Below are 22,320 nucleotides of genomic sequence, written 5' to 3'. Positions count from 1 at the left end.
GTTCACATTTATCTATTCTTTCACATACAGAACGCAGAAGCTCTCAAGAGAGCTTTGTAAAGAAGTGGAGAAACAGTATATGTAGTTTGCTTATCCACAGTTCAACAGACAAGCCTAGGTCCAGAAAGGGGTATACTCTGCAAGAGGCTTCTCCTACTGCATCCAGAAAAGAGACAGTAAGAATGGACAAGTGTCTCAACAAGACCAAAAGTGATTCTCAATTGAATCTGATATCCCATGCATTGAGGATCTAGGATTTTTAGCTGTGGAAAAGTTAGACTAAAAGAATTTATTTCAGTAAGTTTCTTTCCATTTACCTCAATTCCGTTTTCTCTTCTCAGTTCTTCTGCATTTAATGCTGAACAATTGACAGTATGGAAAGCAAGTTCTGTAGCAGCAGGCAACAGAGGAGATTCTTTGGAAAACAAAAGGTCATCTGATGTTTCAATGGTAATAGTCTTTATCAGCATAGGATAACCTGCATACTTGTAAGGTTTCAACTCTGAAGGAGAGGAAAACAGAACCAAAAAAAAAGAAAAAAATCAGAGTTTACATATATGCAGAGTCTAAGAAATTTAAACCACTGCATAATTATCAGTGGAAGATATATCAGATATATAAGGACTAGGAATCAAAGAAAGCCAACACCTGGGAAAACTGGAGCAAGACTGAGCAGTCCACACAATCTGACCCCTCATCACGTAAGACTGCTCATGCTAGAAGCTGACAGAGCTTCATGGAAAGAACTCATTTAAGATTACAAAGACTTATCTCCAGCTCAGCAAGCCCCCAAACTTAGTGCCTTCCAAATGATGCTTGTCTGTCTCCAGAGAAACACAAGTATAGCTTTGTCTGTCTGTCTTAGGCCAGGATTGTCTAACAATAAGCCTATAAGGACCTCTTCCAGTTTGACACTGCAATCACATATTTTAAATAATTATATTTTTCATTCCTTTAGGGTTCAGCAGTGCTAAAGAACAATTTCATCTTGCAGTATGAAGCCGATTGTGAGCTGACTTTTATATAAGTCTACACTAACGTCACTGCTTCCACACAACTGACAGTTATGATTGCATATGAGGTTCTTAGTTTACCATTATAATGTAACACTTATGTAGCAAAACACTGTTGACTGCAAGACTTGGACATGCCAGCAGCTGCCGGCCAGGAACTGTAGCTAGAGCCAAGGGATAGGGTACTCCAGCTATATCCCTCCTTCCCAGCTGGGCTGTGAAAGAGGTAGTGTTGCAGTACACTCACCAGAAGACTCTAACACTAGTCAGAATTTCTGCAACATTACACCTATGTGGCTATTAAAAATGAGACAATCGCATTTATATCCACTATCTGCTATCTGCTATTGGAGCAGAAAGCTTTCAAAAAGCTATTGATGCTTTTGTGAATTAAGTTTTACTGCAGATTAATTTATTTCATGGAAGAAAAAGTCCTATTTTGAAGCCTTTTTGCCATAGCTACATAATGCTGTGGCAAGCCAGAAACTAGATCAACAGAACACAGACTCAAGAACATAGGAGATTAAAACTGACCACAATGGCCACTAAAGAAATGAACGTAAAACATTCTTCCAAGACAGCATGCTTACCTTCCTTATGCCTGTTGAAGAGGATGCTTTGAGTTTTCAAGATCAAAATTATGTTTTCTGGATCTGGCCCATCTATCACCTTGGCAGACTTTGTGCATAGAAACTCATATGCTTTATTAACTTTTTCAAACATATCCTAGAAATAAATGGGAATAGTCTTAAGGGTTGCTAAGAAACCCCTGTAAGTTACTGCAAGTCGGCAGCATCAGTTTAGATGCAGGAAAATAAGGCATTCCAGGTTATTAGCTGCAACACTAGTTTTGTTGCCTTATTACACTTCAGAAAATACTCCAAATAACCTTACAAACACTGGTTCGCAGATCAGTTTTGTCTCCTAAACTCTGCCATATGCATGAGGCTAAAACTAAGTTGATTCCACTATGACAAAAGTAGTAAGTACAGTTTAATTGATTGTAAGAATGGGCAGAGGATGCAGTCTGTCTTTGAAAGGGAGCAATTAGCTTATTTAGGTCCTGAGCAACTCTTTAAACCAGACACTTTTTGAGATGTTGGTCTGGCCTCATTACATCAGTTTACTGTAGAAATCCTAACATTCCTTGATTGACATCAGTTAAATTACTCATCTGTAGTATTAATCTGTATTCTAGTATTCATCTAGGGCATAGCTTTTAGAAGGGAGAAAGAAATTGTAAGTGGGCATTTCAGAATTCTTAATACACGTAACAGCTGAATTTGTCCCCACTTTATTAATACCATAAATTTGTGTAGCACATACCCTGCCTTCTGGATTCTTGTCTGGGTGATATTTTTGCGCCAGCCTGAAATAAGCTTTCCTGATCTTGCTTTCATCATGCCTACGAGAAAACAAGTACCATTATATCAAGTAACACAAAGAAAACCCAGGAAAACAAGCCTGTATTCTGACAGTAGTACTAATAGTAACTGCAATTAAGTGACAACTACAAAGCTCTCATATTTCAATTTGAAAATCCTGCTTTATCAGGTGACACTGAATGGGGGTAATCATGTGGCCACAGAATAGAAAGAAATTTTAGAAACAGAAAGTATTTTAGTACCTCTTGTACTGAATATACTAACCAGAAGGTGCTCAAAGTCCCTGAATCCTCTTAATTTAGAGTCTAAATGAACTCTAAGTGGTAAAAGTTAGTAGTTCATGATTTGTAATAAGTGCACTGTTCTTGAAGGATAAATACAAAGTGCTGTCAGTTCTCTTCTAGTGGCCTGAAGTCAGAAACCAGTGGCAAGATAGAGGTAAAAAATCCTAAGGATATTACCACCAAGAAAAAAGAAAATATTCGGCAGGGGGAAGAAGGATCATTAGAGAAACCAAGTTCCACTTTAAACATATTCAAGTTCTGCCATATTCTTTGCTCACTATGGTCAAGTCTAGTGCTTGTTCTGTAAAACAGCCTAGTGAATGCTTTGCAGCAGAGCTCAAAGCATTTCTTCCTCAGTTTCAGTTTATCTGAACACTTTACAATTATTCTCTCAAACACTGGAGTTGGATTTTCAAGCTTTGTTTCTTTTTAGATAAAGCAATCTTCCACTGTGAAAGAATTAGGTGCTAGACATAACTGAACTGGTACCACTAATTAGTTGCAAGTACTGAGATAGGAAGATTCAGTTTGTTCAGTGTATGGAGCTTATGTAAATGTAGTTATACAACTTTAAATACTGAAAACAACTTACTGGCCTTGGCCTTTGGGAAGATTAAGGACTTCATAAGCATCATCTATTGACATGGTAGGTGGCTTCTTTTCTACCTCCTTCTTCCAAGCTTCTAGTGTATCCTTCAACAGTTTAACCTAAATAATTACAATTTATTAGTGTTTCATTTATGCTGACACCAGTACACATCATCATCTTTATTCAAGTGCTGCTTTATTAATGAATCCTTATCACCCATCACCCTACATTCAAAGGCCTAATCCTTTTACCTTTAGTAATTATGGTTCCCCCTCCAGTCAGGAAGCAATTAAGACTGCTTCACTGCAGTGCTGTATTTTATTCAAGATTAGAGCACCTTAAGATTAAAATGTCTATAGAGTCACATTAGAAGAGGGAGAATGATATGCAGTTCACATCTCCATACTACAAAAACTGCAACAAAGCAGTTATCAGTAAGTAAAGCTGGTTAGACAAATCTAGACTATAGACTTGTATCAAAAAGATCTCACCAGTTCAGTTAATGTACTGATACCAAGTTAGCTTGGTTTCTTGTCCAGCATGGACAAGTAAGAACCCAAAAGTGATGACTCCCTCCCTGCCCCCCCAATCACTTGAGGTTCATTGAAACACTATCTCAGGTTTCTTGGATGCTTTATTTTGCCTTTTTAGTAGTCACCACAAGAAGGATATACTTAACATGTGGTTGCTACGTGGCATGAAGACTATTCTGTTTCAAGATAAAGAAGTGTTTAACATATTTGCTTATGAACTGAAAGTCAGGATCAATCAGTTACTTGCAACAAACCTAGCATCTGATTTCCTTGTTTTTTATTACAAATCCCACGTTTAGGACTCTTAAAGATCAAGAACTAAATGAATCCTAAAGTACTTCTTACTTACTGGATCTTTAATTGGCCAGTCTGGAAATCTGAGTGTATCACAAAGATGCTTGAGGTAATAAATATTACAGAACAGCTCATTTTCCAGTTGTGGATAGTTGATAACTGGGATAGGACAGTATTGGTAGAGCGCTCTTGTATTGCTTTGAAGACGTGGGGTGAAGTCAGCAAGATGAGCAGCAATCTTCTCTATCATAAGACGCCTAAAAGTTACAAAATTTGGTTTAACACTTGCCAAGCAGTTCTCGATCCTCAGTGACTTTACAAGTGTGTTCTAAGGAAAATCTTTTCAGAAGAAATCATTGTAGTTTCCCACATTTCATAAGGGATTCAGAATAGGATTCAGTCCTGTTCTGTTATAAAGCTATTTCAATGCCATGAAAATTAGTTTATTAAAAACAATGTAAAGTAGCATTTTACCCTCCCTCAACACCTCTTTACTTTTTGGGAGACCCTAAAAATGTATTTTAATATTAGAGGTATATCTCCTAGACAGGTGCTGGTAATAAACAAGTACACTAAGTATAAAGCAGTCCACATAAATAGTGAAGTCTCCACTCATGAAAGGAGCTTAATCAAGTATGATAGAGGCAGGTACAAAGCATGTTGTCAGACGTTCAGGGAAATATTCCCCTTCCCACTGCCAATTCCACTCCCCCCACCCCTGTTATTTTTGATAGCAGAGAGCAATGCATTGCCCTTGCAGAAGGCAGAGGGAAGTAATGAAACCATGGAATCCAGGTATTTTTGGTATTCTTTAGAAATGTCAAGACAAGACCTCTTCAGCATGAGATGTAGTTCAGATTTATTTGTCCCTCTGACAGAAAACAGTTACCTCATTTCATTGCTCCATATTGCTTCTGGAGTGTCAAATTCTCCAAGGAATATCTCAGAAAATTTTTCTGGTTCATAGTTTTCTAAATAACACACCATTGCTTCAGGAAGAATATGTCCAAGTATACTTCTTTGAACTATATCTTGACCTTTTGTCTACAGAAGAGATCACATTGTCATCTCAAAGGTAATCTGAATTCAGTCTTGCTAACCAACTTGAGATCTAAAAAGCCCTCCCCCTTTTCCCTTAAAGTTCTTAAATTCTAACTCTCAAGAACTTAGAAAAGAACAAGCATCAAGTATTGTTAAAACAACTACAGGTGGTCTGCAAAACCGTTTGGAAACATAGGTAGTTACTTTTGCAATCTACTCACTTCTTCAGACTTGAAAGCTTGTTTTGTATGTGTGTATTTCAAAAACCTAGAAGAGAAACAGCAGTTATTTGCTGTTTAATTGATACTTAAGACACTCTTAAAAGATAAGCAGACCAACATAGTCCAGCTGGCAAGTCTCACACATTTACTTTGAGATAAAACAGTAACAGCAACAACTGAATGAATCTCCGTACAAAGTCCATCAAACTCTTGGGGACTCCACCAAGTCAAGCACTCCCATGTTATAAATGTTGCCTTACGTTCATCACTTCAGTCTGAAAGTCTTATTCCTGAAAGCTTGTTTTCTCCACACAAAAAAAAGCTGATAGACACACAGACAACCTTTCCCTACAAACCTCTCCCTGCACCATTAGATCATCGTTGCAGGGATGAAACAAGATGATCTTACACTAACTGCTGACAGTCCTGTACGCTAGAGTCATCATGCAAACACACAATCATTTCCCAATGCGTTTTGCTACAGAAGAGACTTAACTGGAATTGTACAATAGCTTTTTATGAACTACAGAATTTAGAGGAAGAGTACTGGAATGAACTGCAATAGCCACCTGCATGTGCAGTGCATCTGTGTCAGTCTGTACAGACCAATTTAACTGTTTTAGTCTTCAATACTAAAACAGGCTATTAGATTTTTCCACTTTCGATAGGTGCTTACTATCAAAAGCTACATTAGCTTATCAGTGGCCTATATTACTACTCTTTAGTGCCTGTAACGATTTGTTCCACAATAAGCCATGCCTAGTTGTACTATTAGAACTACATGATCTGACATGCTCTTGTTCCCCCCCTGTAGCGTCATAAGCAATTCACTTTTTTAGTGACTGACTAGACCATGTGGAGGCAATTCTAGAGGGCATTTGCTTGCAAACCCATGTTGGTTCTAGCAAGCCACACTCCCTGGAGCATTTAGAGCAGCAGTCCTTCTGAGCATGACTGATCAAGAGGTTTTTTTAGCTATTATTTTTCCTCACCTTGCAATAGGAAGCACATTGGAACCCGTGTACATCATGATAAAGAAGAACACTCCACTCAGATAAAAACGAGGTAACTGAGGGTTATCTTGCATGACATGAAACAGCAATATAGCGACTTTTTCCACAAGGATAGGATCAAAAGTCAGTAATAGCTGAAATCAAAACACAAGCACTTACATTAGCTGCTTGAGTAGTGCAAGTTACCTAGCCAAAAAGCAATATAGCGACTTTTTCCACAAGGATAGGATCAAAAGTCAGTAATAGCTGAAATCAAAACACAAGCACTTACATTAGCTGCTTGAGTAGTGCAAGTTACCTAGCCAAAAAGGAGGTTTTAACTAATTCAGTATTGGGACAAGACAGTAAACTTCCAAGAATTTCAGCCCAAAAATAACAAGTTCAAATCACAGAATGTTTAAAGTTGGAAGGGACCTCTGGAGATTATCTTGTCAAACTCCCCTGCTCAAAACGAGGGTCACCTACAGCTGGTTGTCAAGGACCATGTCCAGATGGCTTTTTAGTATCTCCAAAGATGGAAATATTTATTAATGAGATTTGGCTGAAACAACGTGAAATTTGTAACACCACCGAGTGAAATAAACAGCCATTTGTACAGAGATCTGCAGGATGTTACAGATGTCATTTGATGTGTTTGTCACACTTAAAGTATTCACACGGGGAAGATGTTAGAGTAAGTCAGACTTTTACTCATTTAGATACATTTTTGAAGAGTTGCTTACCTGAGTGATATGAGGAAGGCAAGTACTATCTGACAACAGCTTTTTCACTCTAGGCAGAGGTCTTATAATAGCATTGTCTTGATCCCTGAAAAAAGTGAAGTGGCACAGCAGTAAGCACACACATGCCTTTTCTCTTCAAGAATGAAGAACTTTATTAAACCATAAGCATCAGGCTACTGAGATAATATTCAGTGTCTTTTTTTGTTAACTTCAAAGTTTGTTGTTAGACTTGGTAAGTGTGGTTTAGTGTCATGCATTAAAGCAGCTTTGTTTAAGTTACACAAGAGCCTGCCTGCAAGAGTAAGACTACGCCGCTGTGCATTAGAAACACACATAGCTTGTGCATTCATTCTTGCAGTCTCTTTCACAATATCAGTATTGTCTCATTTACAAACTCTCAATTTGCCTGCAGAATTAATTACTACTACGTAAAAGGCTTTTTAATACAGTTCATTAATGTACTACTTGGTTTCTAAGAAAAGCTTTAAGATAGATTTTATGAATTTATGCATTTGCCAGAGAAAGTTAACCACTTCCGCTGAAAAGTAGTGTTTACCTGCTGGGAAAATATCCACACATTGTGATGAGCATGTTGAGTACAAGTGTGGCAAGGTCAGTCTCATTCAACACAGGCTGGCCACTGGCAAGCAAGCACCACTTCAGCTGAGGGATGACCTGTAATGGTCGCCAGCCATCCATACCCTGAGCCCAGCAACGTGTTTTTGAAGTCAGCTTTCCACTGTTCCATAGTTCCTGCATCTATTGCAAGATTAGAGATTAATTCAGTTGATTCAGCATTCAGAGCTACCTTTGCTCCTTAACATTCACAGTCAAGGCGAGCTTTTAACTGCTGTATGGCAGACTACTATAGTTGCGTGAAACTCCAATGTATTTATAACTCTGTCAGGAAATGTGAAGTAGAAGTTGACAGACTAATCGCACTGTAATTGGGGCATGGAAGGGTAGGCCAGCCTTACCAAAAAGACTGTGGCTCTTGGCACAACATTAAGTCTTTTATCTAGCTTTATTACTTATTTAGAGAGTTACTTTGAGAATATAGTTTAGCATTATTTACAAGTTTTCCCTCTCACTGTCCAAAACACATCTAGTCACCAGGATGGAAACAGTTTGTCAAGTTGGAGTGTTTGAAGCTGACCAGTACCTCTTGAAAGCTGTAAGGACCACTCCTTTCTTTGTCAGCATTGCCAAAGTACCATTCTTTCTCACTCTCCCTCTTCATATCAGGTGCCGCCTCAATCACATTGCTCTAGAAATTGATGTTTATAAGAATAGCTTTAGCTTCAGTGCAAATATCATTTCTACAGGAAATGTGAAAAGGACTTTTTGTTTGTTTGTTTTTTTAGGAATTTTCCTTTTAGCAAAGCAACGTATGAGTAGTAAGAAACAAAGGCCACATACCTGCAGAGGGACTGTAGCTCTGCTTGTGTGAAGATGTGCCAGAGTAAGCAGATCTACAAGGATTCTAACACCATTTGAATCCATAAGGTCCTTCACATTTTTCTGTTAATGGATGAACTGAGTTAACACAAGCATTTTCTAGATAAGAGTTGTTACAAGTACTGAACAGTTTTATTCAAGTAAGAAGTGACCATGAGAAAAGTCAAATCATCCTCTGAAGTGACTAGATTGGTACAATCACCACAATATCTACATGTTTCCTTCAGGTTTCTCACCAGTAAACAGCAACTATCACATCCCAGAAAGCTGTATCAAACATTGTCTTAAGATTTCCTCAAGACTTGAATTTTTGCTCAGGTTAACCCTGGAAGACTAGTTCAGATCATTTCATACAGCTGAAAGACTGGTAAACTACTGTTAAGTGTACCTGTCCACCTTACCTTATTAAGGATTAGCTTGTTGAGAAACAGTATCAATCTGTCCCGCTCAAGCCTATCCGTGCACTATTGCAGAAAAGAACAAATTAGTATTTGATAGCATGTATTAGAAGTTACCTTCAAAAGTCAATAAAGTTGCACCTGCAAAGACCCATTTACTTCTTTCATGCTGACTATTAAGTGTCCAGTTTCATGCTCAGCTAATAAACACAGCCTTCTGCCACTGGGGAGGAAAGGCCTTGTTGCCCTCCATGACCTTTGTTGCTCTGGGTCTGACACTCAAACCCACTTTTCTGTTAAGTCTATTGTTCTAAAGGGACAGTGTTTGGATTCCCCAGTGAACTGGTTAACACAAATACAAGGGAAAAAGAGAATGCTTTCAGCCAGAATGAATCTTTGATGTCACACTTCTGGTGAGATTATCAAGACTCGAGGCAAAACAACAAGAGACTGCATTAGTTCAGTTTCACTTAAAACAGCCGCATCTAAAACCCATACTGACACTAGCAAGGAACACCTTCTTCAGGCTGCATGGAAATGTATTTTTTGCAAACTGTACCAGTTGTCAGGCATAACTTAACATGAAGTTCCTTCACACTACTTCTGTACAGCCTGAAAACCTGTTAAGGCCAACAAAATGCAGATATAAAGAGACCGGTTTGAAATAACCTTTATGATCAGCAGTTTTTTTAATGAAACTTCAACTGAATCAAGGGGAGATACTAGGAACACTTGGTGACAGCATGCAAAAAAAGTATTCACGTTGCAGCTTCACGTTCTGTAAAACTAAAACTCAGGTTTCACAGCAACATGAAGGATCTGAACATATGTTGGACTAGCTGTATGTTAACTACTGTATCAAGTAATTTTAAATAATTCTTACCCTTTCTAACATCCCAACAATGTACTTAGTATCAGAAAATGGTCCTATTTCTTCATGACATCTTCCATAAACAATGGCCAATGCTTGCAGACATAAGCATTTCATATTCACTTTTGGGGTAAGCAAGAAGCGATGGTAGAGTTCATTGAAGAATTCATACCTAAGAAAGAGATGAGATTTTAGTGAAGAAAACAAAAAGAGACCTTGAGAATGAGAGAGGATTTTAATAATGTCTCACGATTTTTTGATTGCTCCACTCTCTTCAGTTTCATCTTCTTCCAGTAGCAATCTTAGGTAATAATCCCCTATTTTTATTTCTTCAGAAAGGCACTCATATTTTACCTGTAACACAGAAAAAGTTACTTTACAGTAAATACTGTTTCTCCTTCATTAAGATTTTGCTTGCGTAACAATACTGTACTTGCTTGTATCCATAAACTCAACAAGGTTAGCAACCCCTCCTACAGTCTGAGGAATATTGAAATCTGCAAGTTTGCTGTTGAAGAACACACATCTACAAAATATATGCCATAAGCTATTGTTGCCCCACCAGAAAAGATGACGTTTCTCATCTTAAAGACTGGAAGCTGGGATTTCAGTAAGTTACTTGTTTCTAATATCAGCTGGGTTTATTAACTAAACTTGGATAATACGTGATGTATTCAGTACATTCAGCACTCAAGCTTTAATAAGTAGTTATTCCATTGCAAGGTATTTCACTCAATGTTACTACAAGTATGAAACACAAGCATGACTTAATTACTAATTGTACTTGCTATTATGCTGGGTAATAAAAGCCTAGAGGCATCAGTACACACATCAAGAAGCTGAAGTGAAATTGCACAATGAGAGCCATCATTAACTTCAGAGCAACTACATTAAATTTAACCACATACCTCAGTGCTCAGTGGTTTTAAGCACTTGGCAAGCACCTCATTTGGAGGTACCTCTAACATACCACAAAAGCCGCTCTCTACAGCGTTTTTTCTTATCTAGTTTGCAGGCCACTGTCATGAGGCCACAGAGTTATCTCCAGATTTGACCACAGCACACGACAAAGACATGCCACTAACTAGTACACTTCCAGAGCAATCTCAAGCTACCATCCCTGTTGGCAAAGTGGTTTCACCGCTGACAGAAAAGCCCTTGTCACCACTACGTAGTTAGTTCAAATATTTACAGCATAGCCTGATAAAGTATTCATTTAAAATATTTAAAAGCAAATCTGAGACACCAGCTGTTCAAAGATCATGTTACAGAAATCCCCTCCAGACAGTCCCAAAGTATCCTGGGCTGTAACTGCAAGAATGCTAGTGATACATTCCAGTAGCATAAGCCACACGAGTGCAAACTGCAGGCGGGAAACCTGTATTACTAAGTTCCAAATTTGTGCTTTTGATTCTGCCCCAGTTAGCACCTCTAAGGTACAGAGATAGAGTTGGGATAGCAGACACTGTGGTGCCCAGAAGTCCTGTGCCTGACCCACACCTGAATGAAACTTTGAAAGCTAAACCCTAGCATGAAAATACCAATCCAACCCCAAACTTAGCTATTTACTGCATCAACATAAGTAGTAGTCTGTAGCTGTGTCATAGGGATAAGTTGCAGACATAAAATAGTTCTTTCTCCTAAAGCATTAGCCTGACGTTTTGCAATTCTTTCTGATTTGCCAGAGTAGTCAACTGAGAATTCCTCAAAAGCAGCAGTTGACTCTTGTTTCACCAGTAGTCCTCTGCTCAAATTTCAACTAGAAAGCTGTTCTGTGACAAGGATGGCATTGGGAACATCTAAGAATATCTTACAGTTGAATTCAAGTGTGGCCTTGCTTTGCTTTAGCGTTACACGTTAATTAAAACTGTGTGGAACCATAACAATACTAGAGATTAAAGAGTAGAGTACAGAAAGTATTTATTAGCACATTACTTGAAAACATCTTGCGAGTTGTTTTGAGAAAGCCAATTAGGACCACACCAATTGCTCTGCAGAAGCCTGAAGGGCTATTTTGACTTTAAGTACTGCTGTTCCTAGAATGTGAAAACAGTATCCTCAATCTGTAATTTACAGAGCAGCATGGTTTTAGCCACATAACCTATTCATGGTTTGGCAACCCAGCATTTACCAGCCTTAGGACCACTGAGACACAATGGAAATAAAGACAAGCCACTTGCTATCAGGAAGAACTGGCTTGTGAAACTACCTAAAACAAGTCTGATGCAGCACATTCAATAACAAGTATGACTTATCTTGACAACAGTATAACACCAACTCTTCTCTTTCCCTTTTTAATGCAAGAATACATCAAGTGTTCTGATCAATGTTTCATCTCTACAGTGTCATTTGCCAGGCTGAAGAGGTTTCAGTTTTGCAGTGACACTGGACAATAGTACCTGTTCATAGCCTCAAGCCTTAGCAGTTTATTCCATAACCCTGAAAGAATTCTAGCTTGCAGTCAGGGATTGTCAACACAAGATTCACTCATGTAGCCAGAGACAGAAAAGCAACATTTTAAGTAGATGTATTTTACATATGCAGTTTCTCCTATAGTGGGTCATTTACCTCAAACTCTTGATGGTTCCATGAGATAACATTGGCACTACCAAGTTCTCTGTCAATATTAAATGCTCTCATCTCAGACTCAAGAGAATCTCTCAGTTCTTCCCGTGTTTTGAAGTTCCAAATCAAGTTTGATCTAGCATGATCCTGAAGAAATCTAAGAAAGAAGTTACATAGTTTAAACCCCTCAAAACATTATCTGAAAGGCAGACAAGACTCAGCTAGCAATCTAGAGAAGATTAGCATTAGTGGACCTTAATTAGAAGGCACTAAGTAGTGGTCTCTAGTTTGTTACAGTAATTATGGTTGTTCACTTGTACAGTGTTTTCGCAGTCATGGAGGTCAGCCTAGACTAAGGCATGGCTGTTGCCATCCCTTTTGGCTCAATTTGTTATCTGCATATAGTTGATGACCAGGAGATGTGCAAGCAGTTCAACGTATCTGCCAGTAAGGGCTACAAGCGAACAATAACCCAGAGCAGCAGACATGCACATACCAAGTGTATGTTTTAAACAAAAAAAGTAGTTCATGCAGGAAAATAGAAGTCATGTCTCAAGTGTCACAAGACAGTCCATGGACATTCTTCAGTGGCAGTTACCAAACAGCCTTTGCATCCAGAGACTGGCTGAGAGCAGCACTTTAATACTCCAAGTTTAGGAGCATGCGAATCTTCCTTTTACACAACACTTGTGCAGAACGGACTATATTTGACCTTCAGAAACATTAAGCACTGAACCAAACAGTTAGGTTTACGGAATTTCCCCAAGCTTTCTTTCATAGAGTTTGTTGAAGAGTCAAGCTTTTAGTCCATTTAACATAACACCCCTAGCCAAGTAAAATGATAATATCTTTTTTCAGATGGTGGCCCCTCCCTTGTAAACTTGGACAGTTGCAAGAACTCACAGGTAAGCAAGCTGCATTTAGGACTTGTGGCACTATTTGACATCCAGTATTCATGCGTTTTCTCTTTGCCTACCTTAAGCTCATTTTTATTCCAATTTAAGTTAAAACATCTTGAGAAGCTTACAGGTTGACGCACCAACACACTACAGTGACCTTCTGTGCCACTTTGCTTAACTTTCAACATCATGCAGCTCTGCACCTGCAGTTTGTTATTCACTCTTCTTTTTGATTCAGAGGAAAAATGGACACAGTTTGATAACATTTGAGAAGCTTTCCAAATTCCCCCCTCTCTTAAACACAAGCTAAATCCTTAATTATACCTCATTTTCCCTAAGTTGCCGTTACAAAGCACTTGCACTGTTTCAAGGCAGGCAGAAATTGGAATCCAGCCACAGCAACTCAGAAGATACTCACAAAAACATCCAGCCAGGTAATAACTTGTATCTCAGACCACCATACTAATCTTAGTATTTTACCTGTAATAGAAGAGATCCCAGTTTGCTTCTATTTTTATTCTTTGGCGTCGTTTCCTTAATATCACTGGCTTTTGAATAATGTTCTGCAAAAGAGGCAAATTTAAGAAATTAGTAGAAACAGATATTCCCATTTCACCCTTCTAAAATAAAAAGCTGGGGTTTTTTTACTCCTTCAAAAGCCACACTAAGTTAAGCCTCATTAATAAGGTCTCCTTTTCTAGGAAGTAGTAGCAACAGACTTTCACAAGTGTTATTTACACCAAGTTAAATCATGCCAGAGAAACTTTCAGCTGTTTAACAAGTCATTCATTTAGAAGCAAGTTATGCCTGAGAAAAGCTTAGTTCCCATCACCATAAGCACTCATCAGCTCTGAAGCTGATGGAGGAGGAAACCCACAACAAGAATGCTTTGCTCTTGAAAGGAAATAACTAGAGCAAGTCACAGAAATAAGTCACAAACCTGACTTGGCCACTGAAAGGTTCCCTAGTTTGATCAAGCATGAAATCAATGTTATACTCTATATGAGGTACCACATGCAAGCAGAAGTCTGAGCAACACAATCCACACAAGTGGCAGAGATATACAGACTCACCATATTGTTTCTGTCCTGATTGTGATGGAAAGTTGGAAGAAAAAGAAAAGGTACATTTAACAAGCCACAGCCACTGAAGTAATTTGAAGCGGTAATACCAAACTTGCTACTACCTTTTCCAAGCTACACTTAAATACATTTACTGTGAAATTAAACAGCTCAGAAATCCAGACAGAAAAATGATTGTTTAAACTCAGTATCTAGACAAGATGCTTAAAGTGCCATTTGCCCTTCCACCACCATTTTCCACATGTCTCTATTAATACTTTGTTTTGAACCTTGTTCACTATTATTCCAGAAAGATTACCCGTCAAAGTTCTGCACCACAGTCTACATCAAACTTGAGCTAGGTTTCACCGATTTAAGGTTTTCCTAAATTAAAGCTTATTATTACATCAGATCAAGTACAGAGACAGGCATTTTCAATACTCTGCATTGCACTGCTCTTTTCATCCTTCCTTGCATATATAATAGTTTGTTTCATTTCCAGAGTGCACAAAAACAAGCTTAGTCAGGAGACTGAAGAACGTTAAGGGAAACTCCTTGTAATTCAAAGATTGTCATACAGAACACAACAATAATATTAAAGGAAAAAGGAGACCAAGAGTAAGAACTCAAGTGGTGCTTGAGCTATCCTCATTATAATATCAGATCAAAACAGTCACTATCACTTCAGTCTTAACCGTGGTTTTATGTATAGTTTTATGTTGCAATTTAAGCACTGAGATACCTATATTCACCGTAATACTAAGCTCCTTCAAGCAGGTTCCATAACTAAAATATTACTAGCATAAAGTACGTCATTTTGGCTGCAAAGAATGCTCAGTTTCTTCCAAGTGTAGTTTAAAAACTGGTCTTGCCACATTTCAAGGAATTTCCTATTCTTCTATATAATTACCTTGGAAGAAACGCACATAAGCTGCGGACCAGTTTGATAAGGTTGGCTAAAGCAAGAACAAGCTAAAGCTTAACACATATGCTGAAGGAATCCATTTACCTGCTTTACATTCTCCCTGGAATACATTTCTAACCCAAGAAGAATATAAGAGGCAGAGAGTTTGCTAAAAGGAAGTAGAACGATGAAGTTTCTCACATTCCTACATTTCTATTACTGTCAAACTTCCCCCGATTTCATGGAGTGTTCCTCTCTACACTTAGTCAAGTTGCCAAACAAAGAGTTTCAAATACTTTTACCTCTTTTTGAGCTATGCCCATTCTATCTCTCCAGTGCATCAAGACTAGATCCACCTTCTCTTTGGCAAATTTTTCAACTTCCTTTGCAGCTTTTCCAGCCAGTCTCTGCCACTCCGGCACTTTATTAAATTTGCCATACTGATCCTGCAGAATAAATCCTATTAGTTATTTGCAGTTGCAGGTTTATAAACATGTTTGATGCGGGTCAATGCAACACCCAACTGTCTGTATTAGAAAAGTCACTAAGACTATATATCTATACAATGGAAGAGGTAAGACAGCTATATTTACTTACTGTTGCAATTTTTAAGTTATCTCTAACATGCATCCTATCAGCATCTTTTTCAGGAACAGGATCAGCACTGTCAAGGTATGCCAGCAAACCTGGTGGCTAAGAACATTTAAAACCAGTGTAAACATGCATGGCTAATGGAACAGAAACCATTACATTAGGCAACAAGATTATTTAAGATATTTCAAAACTGAATTTATATTCTACTCTATAAAGCAAGTATGTAAAGCTACGGCAGTGTTTTGCTGTGGTGAAATGCCACCATCCTCAACAGAACTGTTCAACAGAAGCAGATAATTAGCTTCGGTACAGCAGAGCTCTTGCCTATATCCCATTTCTTAAAGGAGCACTTAATGAAGCTAAGGACCGCAGGAAGAAGAGAGTTGATCCCACTGCAATATTGAGGGGGATGAATACTGTAGCACTAGAATTCATTCATATCCTCTGATATGGACTGAATGTTGCATGTGACATTAGAGATGAGATAGTCTAATTTGACTAAGCCTTCCAGAAGACAGTGACCAAGATCAAGACAGTTTGCTCTGCCAAAAATAAAGGAACTGCTATTTTGAATTTAAAAAGTTGGTATTTTTCCAGATTTTGTAATTCCTTACAACACTACTCTTTGAACTAGTTTCACTGAAGTAACTTAAGCAAGAACCTTTCAGGAAGTTGCAAGGGTGAAAGAACATGGGAAGTATCAGCTAATATAAAAACTTAGTTATGTTATAAACAAAGTTGGACAGGCATGAAAGCATAGACAGAACTGTTGCCTTAATTTCTTACTGGCACTAAGCATTAGAGACTATGTTTACTATGTTTCCCACATTTTTGTCCTTTTAATTAAAAAAAAAAAGTCAGACACCTTATTTTTAAGTTGTGCCTCATACACGATTTTTAAAAGCAGCAGTAAAGTAACAGAATACTTTAAGAATCCCAGATGTTTTGTACTAGCCATCAATACCCTTCAAACAGCAGGTACCAGGCTAGACTTCCCCCTTGGAGGGGAAAGGGAATGAGTTTACTATATAGACTACCCAAGTTTTATAATACTACAGGCTTTCAGATTTTATTCTTTCCCTACTCCATATCGCATTTTTACTCACCAAAATACGTTTCAACAAGTTCATAGCAGTTTTGTTCTCTGCTGTCCAGAGGCCAACCAAATGTCTACTTAACTGCCTGAAAAAGCCATTGAAATTAACAAACTGCAAGTTAGTATTTTAAACAGATTTTTAAATCACTAAACTGACACCCTTACCATGCTGCTGAAATGAAGATGAGCAAGAGTTTCATGCTCTTGAGTAAGAGCACAAAGCATTATATTGTTCCAGTTCAAGTATATGCTTAGCATGCTTTAAAGTGTTGCCTTTAAGAGTTCCAGTGAAGTTAGTGGAACAGTAGCAGCCCATGCTTTTTGATCTAGACCTCAAAAGAACACTTGAGCAATAGAGCAGAAACTAAACATCTAATGACCAAGTGTAAGTTTATCCAGTCAATCTTAAGTTACAGTTAAGAGTCTACAAGCCATCAACAACTGTTAACTGCTCTACTTTGAAGCTCTTAATACCAGTTACTGGCTAGAAAAGCCTTTTTGGGAGCCTGCCTTCTCTATCAACTGACACTTTCTGCCAACATTTGTCACCAGGGTTCTACTGCATTGAACTGAAGCGTTGCTTACAAGCAAGTCCTAAGTAGTAGCTCCAAACAGAACTAGCATGACAGAAGGTTTCATACTAGCTCTTTCCTGAATGACATGCAGTGGCAACAAGATCCGCTTGTCACTACATTGCTTAGCAACTCTGCTTCACAAACGTGCAGTTAAAACTTCTATAATGTTGTATTTGGGTGGAAATAATTGAATTATCACTCATCCTCCTCAGCATGCCCTCAAGGCCCAGCCTCAGAGCTCACAAGTTCTACTGACTGCTAAATTCATGGAATGATTTCTGTATGAGGAGACTTCTCTCTCAGACAGGATGGATGACCCTAACTGCATGCAAGGTGTCTTGGGTGTGTGCCCCAGGATTTATACAGTTGTATAATAAAGTAGAACCTTTTTACATGTTTCAGACATTCTACTTGCCTTTTCTTTTCCTGAATGTTTTCAGAAAAAAAAAAAATCTAAACCTGTACCTTTAATGAATAACCAACCCAAGTCCCATTTGAGGGGAAAAAAAAAAACCCAAACCAAAGGTTTATTAAATGGCTGCTGTCTCAGCTGAAGCTTACTCTACCTAAACACACCAGCTGCTGAAGAAAATATTCTCCTAAAGAACTGCAAGTTTTCTTCTCTGACCTCCCAATGGTTTCTGATGTTAGCTAGGCCATTACTTAGACTTTTTAAACATAATATATCAAGTTAGACTGACATACCTATTTGTAAGCATCCTCTGATCTGTGCTTATTGTAAACATAGCAGTGTGCAAGTGACGAGGTAAGGCACCTTCACTGAGGGCAAGATCTTGCATTTTGGTAGCAATCTCTTTGTCTCCTTCCTTTGGAAACAGGGCAAGATGATTACTAAAGAAAGAATCTTAGTTAAGCTGCTTTTATCTCAGTCTACAGTTCCAAGGCCTTCTTGACCATCAACTATGTCAACTAATATCCAAAACCCAGAAGCTATAGTATGATGGGCTTTAAGTGCAAGTTCTCAACAGGAACTGATCAAAGTTGTAGTAAAGCCATGGACTAGGTAATTGGTAGCTATATCTATGAGGACAGTAACTGAATAAGGTAAGATGTATGTCTCCCATCATAGATCAGGAGGTTGGTAGTACATTTACAAGTACCACTTCCACACTGCAACTGTAAATTAGGGTTAAACAAAGAATGACAGCCACAAGTAATTGCTTGTTGCTTGACTTTGGTCAATAGTAACCATTTAAGAATAACTGGTGCTGTTTGGTTTAGGCAGCCACATGGATAAGACTGTCACTCAGTCGAGATACATTGATTGCAACGAATAATCAAGAAAAAGCTTTCACTGCATTTTTACTTGCCCATGACCCACTATAGTTCAGATCACAGGAGTTGTAATAAACAGCATAGCAACTTTTAGCTAACATTATCAGGTATATCAATGGAAACTTGCAGATTTACAATACCTCTATTTCAAGTGTTCATTCACTTCCATTCCAAGAAAGGACTAGATGCATTTCAGATGCATAAGCCATTGTGATACAAAGAAGCACTAACTTTAGCCCTGAATTTCAACACAGGAAGTGTCGAGAGTCAGTTAGCAAGGTCACCCTGCAACAACCACGAGCAACCCTTGAAGTATGGACTTGGCCCATACATCATGTGGTATGGAAACTAACAAAGCCAAATCATCTTTGTTGAAGCAGGAAGAGCAAAAACAGAGGCTGACATCACTAGTCTGCTCTGGGACACTACTGCCTGCTAATCCCAGTCCCATTCCATCTGGCAATGCATCACAGGAAATATGGTCTCTCCTCCTTGAGAGGCCCTCTTTAACATGCAGAAGTCTGGTGGCTCTGAGATGCACGACTGAGCTACAAACAGGATAATAGCCAAACCTTGACTGCAGTATGAAAACATGCAAGGCACCACCTAATGTCCCAACTCACATGCCTTCCAAACCCCCAAGTGTAAGATAAAGCAAGTTGCTATATTAGACCACTCACAATTAAGCAGGTGTTCTAGTTTCTCACGTTCTCCCCTTCCCCCCCACCCAAGAGAAGCTAATATAACAAACTTCTACCATTGGTAAGCAATTGCACTTCTGAAATAGCACACTAAATATGTATTGTCTATCCCAGGTAATAACAATAAAAATCTCACCTCTATTATCGCCTTCATTACCAAACCTGCTCCTTTCACAATTGCCATGGAAGGGTGCTAAAACAGAACATTGACAAAATAATTATCCAAGTGCAAAATTTGAAGATTAGGTCATCTGTTATTGTTTCCTTAACTCATCTACATGGCTATTCTACCTCCAGTTCTGGGCAAAAGTTAATCTTTCAGTTTTGTGAAAGGTAGCCCCAGGAAGAGATCCTACCCTATACCTTTAAACAAGAATCTCTCACACAACTAGCAGATAGAGTTTTTTGCGCTGAAGAGCGGTATATACCAGAGAAATCAGAATAATGCTGGGGAAACTGACACAAGCCGACACTAACCAAGAAGCAGAAGAGCATACTGTTTTTACAGAAAGAAAGCACTAACATTTTAGCTAAAAAATCCTAGAATTCTTACAGGTTTACTACTGAAGAGGATGTTACTCTTGTTTTATAACTCTTAGTTGTCATTTACTGAGAGAAAAACCAAAAGGTGGCAGATACTCCGAAGAGGAACATCTGTGCATCTGCTGAATCTAGCTTAACATTTAACTGGTATTTTAAAGTGTTTCTATAAACAAGTCTTAGGCAGTCTATTCTACAATGATTTGGCATATAATTTGCTATAGAATAACCACCTGGTATCTGAAGGTAAAGCAACAGGTCACTAAACTCACCAAGGTAGAAAAGGTTTAGGCACATTAACCAGCTGAACAACAAATAAATTTGTCTTTCAGGAGAACAAGAAAAAGTTATGTTCACTGACTACCTAAGGCCTCTGATAATAAGAAAAAAATATGAAATCTTACCTGAAAGAGCTTAAATAGCGTTCTTCCATTAGATGCCACCATTTCCAACAACATGTCAAACTGCTGCCCCTCAGTAGTCTCACTATATGGAGCACATAGGGCAAATGTCAGGAAGTCCAGAAGCGAACTAATTACTAGGGCACCTGTCCCATGATCCTGAAATTAGAAGACAGGTATGTAATACAGATACAGTGTTTCTCCCCTGCCTGAGAGTATTCATGCGAGTTTTATCCAGTACTCATGATGCTGAACACGCTCTTCCCTGTCATACCATGAAATAATCTGCAAACAAAAGTTACAAGTTTAAAATATGCCATTACTCTGAGTATGGCAACACTCTGGTAAAATACTGGCTCCTTGAGCATATCAGAGACTCATGATCTAGTATACTGGTGTGCTGCAAATTATTTTTTCTAGTTTTAACCCCATAAGTACCAGTTTACATTATCCTTTTAGTTAAAAGGAACACCCAGTTTCCATATTAAACATGCAAACATTTCTTGCATGACTCAAGTCTGCAGTACAGGCAACTACATTCTAACCTGTCAAGATCCAAACCTATTTAGAACAACCTTCAGTGCCAGACATAGCTGTACTTTCTGCACTTCAATTGCAGGTACAAACACATTCAAAGATATGTCCAAGTATGACAGAAGTGTTTTCATAGCAATTAGGAAAGGCACTTAAAGAAGCTATCTGTTTTCAAAATTTGACTTACCACATGGGAATTGAATTTCTCTAGTAGATTTTCTAGAAACTTCTTTGAAGAAAGAAGGGAAGCTTTGTTCAACTGCTCCTGCCTCAAGTCGTAATCATCATGCATGGGCTATTTTAAAAAAAAAAAAAAAACAAAAAAAAGTATTCACTATGCCAGTACATTTCATCCCTCAGTTCTTAACAGCTGTAGTCCAAAAAGCCATAAAACCCATACAAAGCAGATCCTACTTCAAGGTCAAGTTCACCAGGAAATCACTGTACCACAAGTTATTTCATGTTTGAGCACACTGCAAGTTGAAGGGCAGTCCCTATTTCTACATCTTTCAGTAGACTGAAGTTCACACATTCCAAAGTGAAAGAATCTGCAATTTAATACTTACACACATAAGAGCACAAAGCATGTCAATAGAGGCATGGGTTACTCCATCATTGTTTCTTTTGAGGGCTTTCACAACCTTCACTCCTAATCGTTCTCGAAATCTTTTGAAAGGAAAGCAAAACCACCAAGGTTAGAGAAGAAACAGAAATCTTAGTTTTAAGGTAAAAGTCCAATCAGGGACCAAAAGTGGCCTGCTCCCACTGCATTTGGCAAGACAGTACCTTGATGTTTACATAAATTTGAGATTCCTTGGTAGGAAAACATTAATATTGACTTCACTGTTAACAATACGCCAAGAGCACGTTCGCCAAAACAAAGACATATTTCCATAGTTACAGGATAGTGCTAGTACAGGACACTATTCACAGAGTAACAGAACTTTATAAAGGTCTTGGACTAAGCGTATATGTTACTCTTCACATCATTCAGTTGCCCCATAGTCCACAGTCAGAAATATTCCAAAAAACCTTTTCAATTTCAGAAGAACATCAGGCAGTTTTTCTGTTTCCTTATGTTATCCAACTAAGACACAAACTCTAAGCAGCCTGTACTTACTGTAGGAGTACAACTCAACTCCCTAACATGAAGTTCTATCTTGTGTTGAACTGAAGATAGCACTGACATCAACATACTTTAAGAATGAAGAACTGCCTACTTCAAGGACAGATGAAGGTCCATTTTAGAAGTTTTTCCACTAGGAAAAACATTAAACCATATTTGACTCAAGGCAGAGAGTATTTAGCAAAGGAAGAATCAGCATTACATAC

At 38.3% G+C, this 22,320-nt stretch overlaps 1 protein-coding gene across 1 annotated transcript in view; it reads right to left on the bottom strand.

The window, feature by feature from the left end:
• DNAJC13 (DnaJ heat shock protein family (Hsp40) member C13) overlaps window positions 1–22,320 on the bottom strand; it is a 56,518-nt gene that overhangs the window by 16,363 nt on the left and 17,835 nt on the right. Inside the window, exons 13-38 of the mRNA XM_075728261.1 lie at window positions 21,555–21,654; window positions 21,176–21,283; window positions 20,458–20,613; window positions 19,650–19,706; window positions 18,222–18,343; window positions 16,952–17,027; window positions 15,849–15,944; window positions 15,554–15,697; window positions 14,360–14,374; window positions 13,767–13,849; window positions 12,391–12,544; window positions 10,073–10,176; window positions 9,835–9,994; window positions 8,955–9,017; window positions 8,515–8,616; window positions 8,258–8,362; window positions 7,652–7,854; window positions 7,096–7,180; window positions 6,353–6,507; window positions 5,361–5,406; window positions 4,988–5,142; window positions 4,154–4,355; window positions 3,275–3,390; window positions 2,340–2,418; window positions 1,604–1,739; window positions 318–502 (exon numbers count right to left, since the gene is read on the bottom strand). Of these exons, the coding sequence (XP_075584376.1) occupies window positions 318–502; window positions 1,604–1,739; window positions 2,340–2,418; window positions 3,275–3,390; window positions 4,154–4,355; window positions 4,988–5,142; window positions 5,361–5,406; window positions 6,353–6,507; window positions 7,096–7,180; window positions 7,652–7,854; window positions 8,258–8,362; window positions 8,515–8,616; window positions 8,955–9,017; window positions 9,835–9,994; window positions 10,073–10,176; window positions 12,391–12,544; window positions 13,767–13,849; window positions 14,360–14,374; window positions 15,554–15,697; window positions 15,849–15,944; window positions 16,952–17,027; window positions 18,222–18,343; window positions 19,650–19,706; window positions 20,458–20,613; window positions 21,176–21,283; window positions 21,555–21,654 (3,007 nt within the window). The remainder of the gene's footprint in view (window positions 1–317; window positions 503–1,603; window positions 1,740–2,339; window positions 2,419–3,274; window positions 3,391–4,153; window positions 4,356–4,987; window positions 5,143–5,360; window positions 5,407–6,352; window positions 6,508–7,095; window positions 7,181–7,651; window positions 7,855–8,257; window positions 8,363–8,514; window positions 8,617–8,954; window positions 9,018–9,834; window positions 9,995–10,072; window positions 10,177–12,390; window positions 12,545–13,766; window positions 13,850–14,359; window positions 14,375–15,553; window positions 15,698–15,848; window positions 15,945–16,951; window positions 17,028–18,221; window positions 18,344–19,649; window positions 19,707–20,457; window positions 20,614–21,175; window positions 21,284–21,554; window positions 21,655–22,320) is intronic.

Source organism: Pelecanus crispus, chromosome 2 (assembly GCF_030463565.1).
Source record: "Pelecanus crispus isolate bPelCri1 chromosome 2, bPelCri1.pri, whole genome shotgun sequence".
Taxonomy (NCBI): Eukaryota; Metazoa; Chordata; class Aves; order Pelecaniformes; family Pelecanidae; genus Pelecanus; species Pelecanus crispus.
This window is presented reverse-complemented; position numbering and strand designations above follow the sequence as displayed.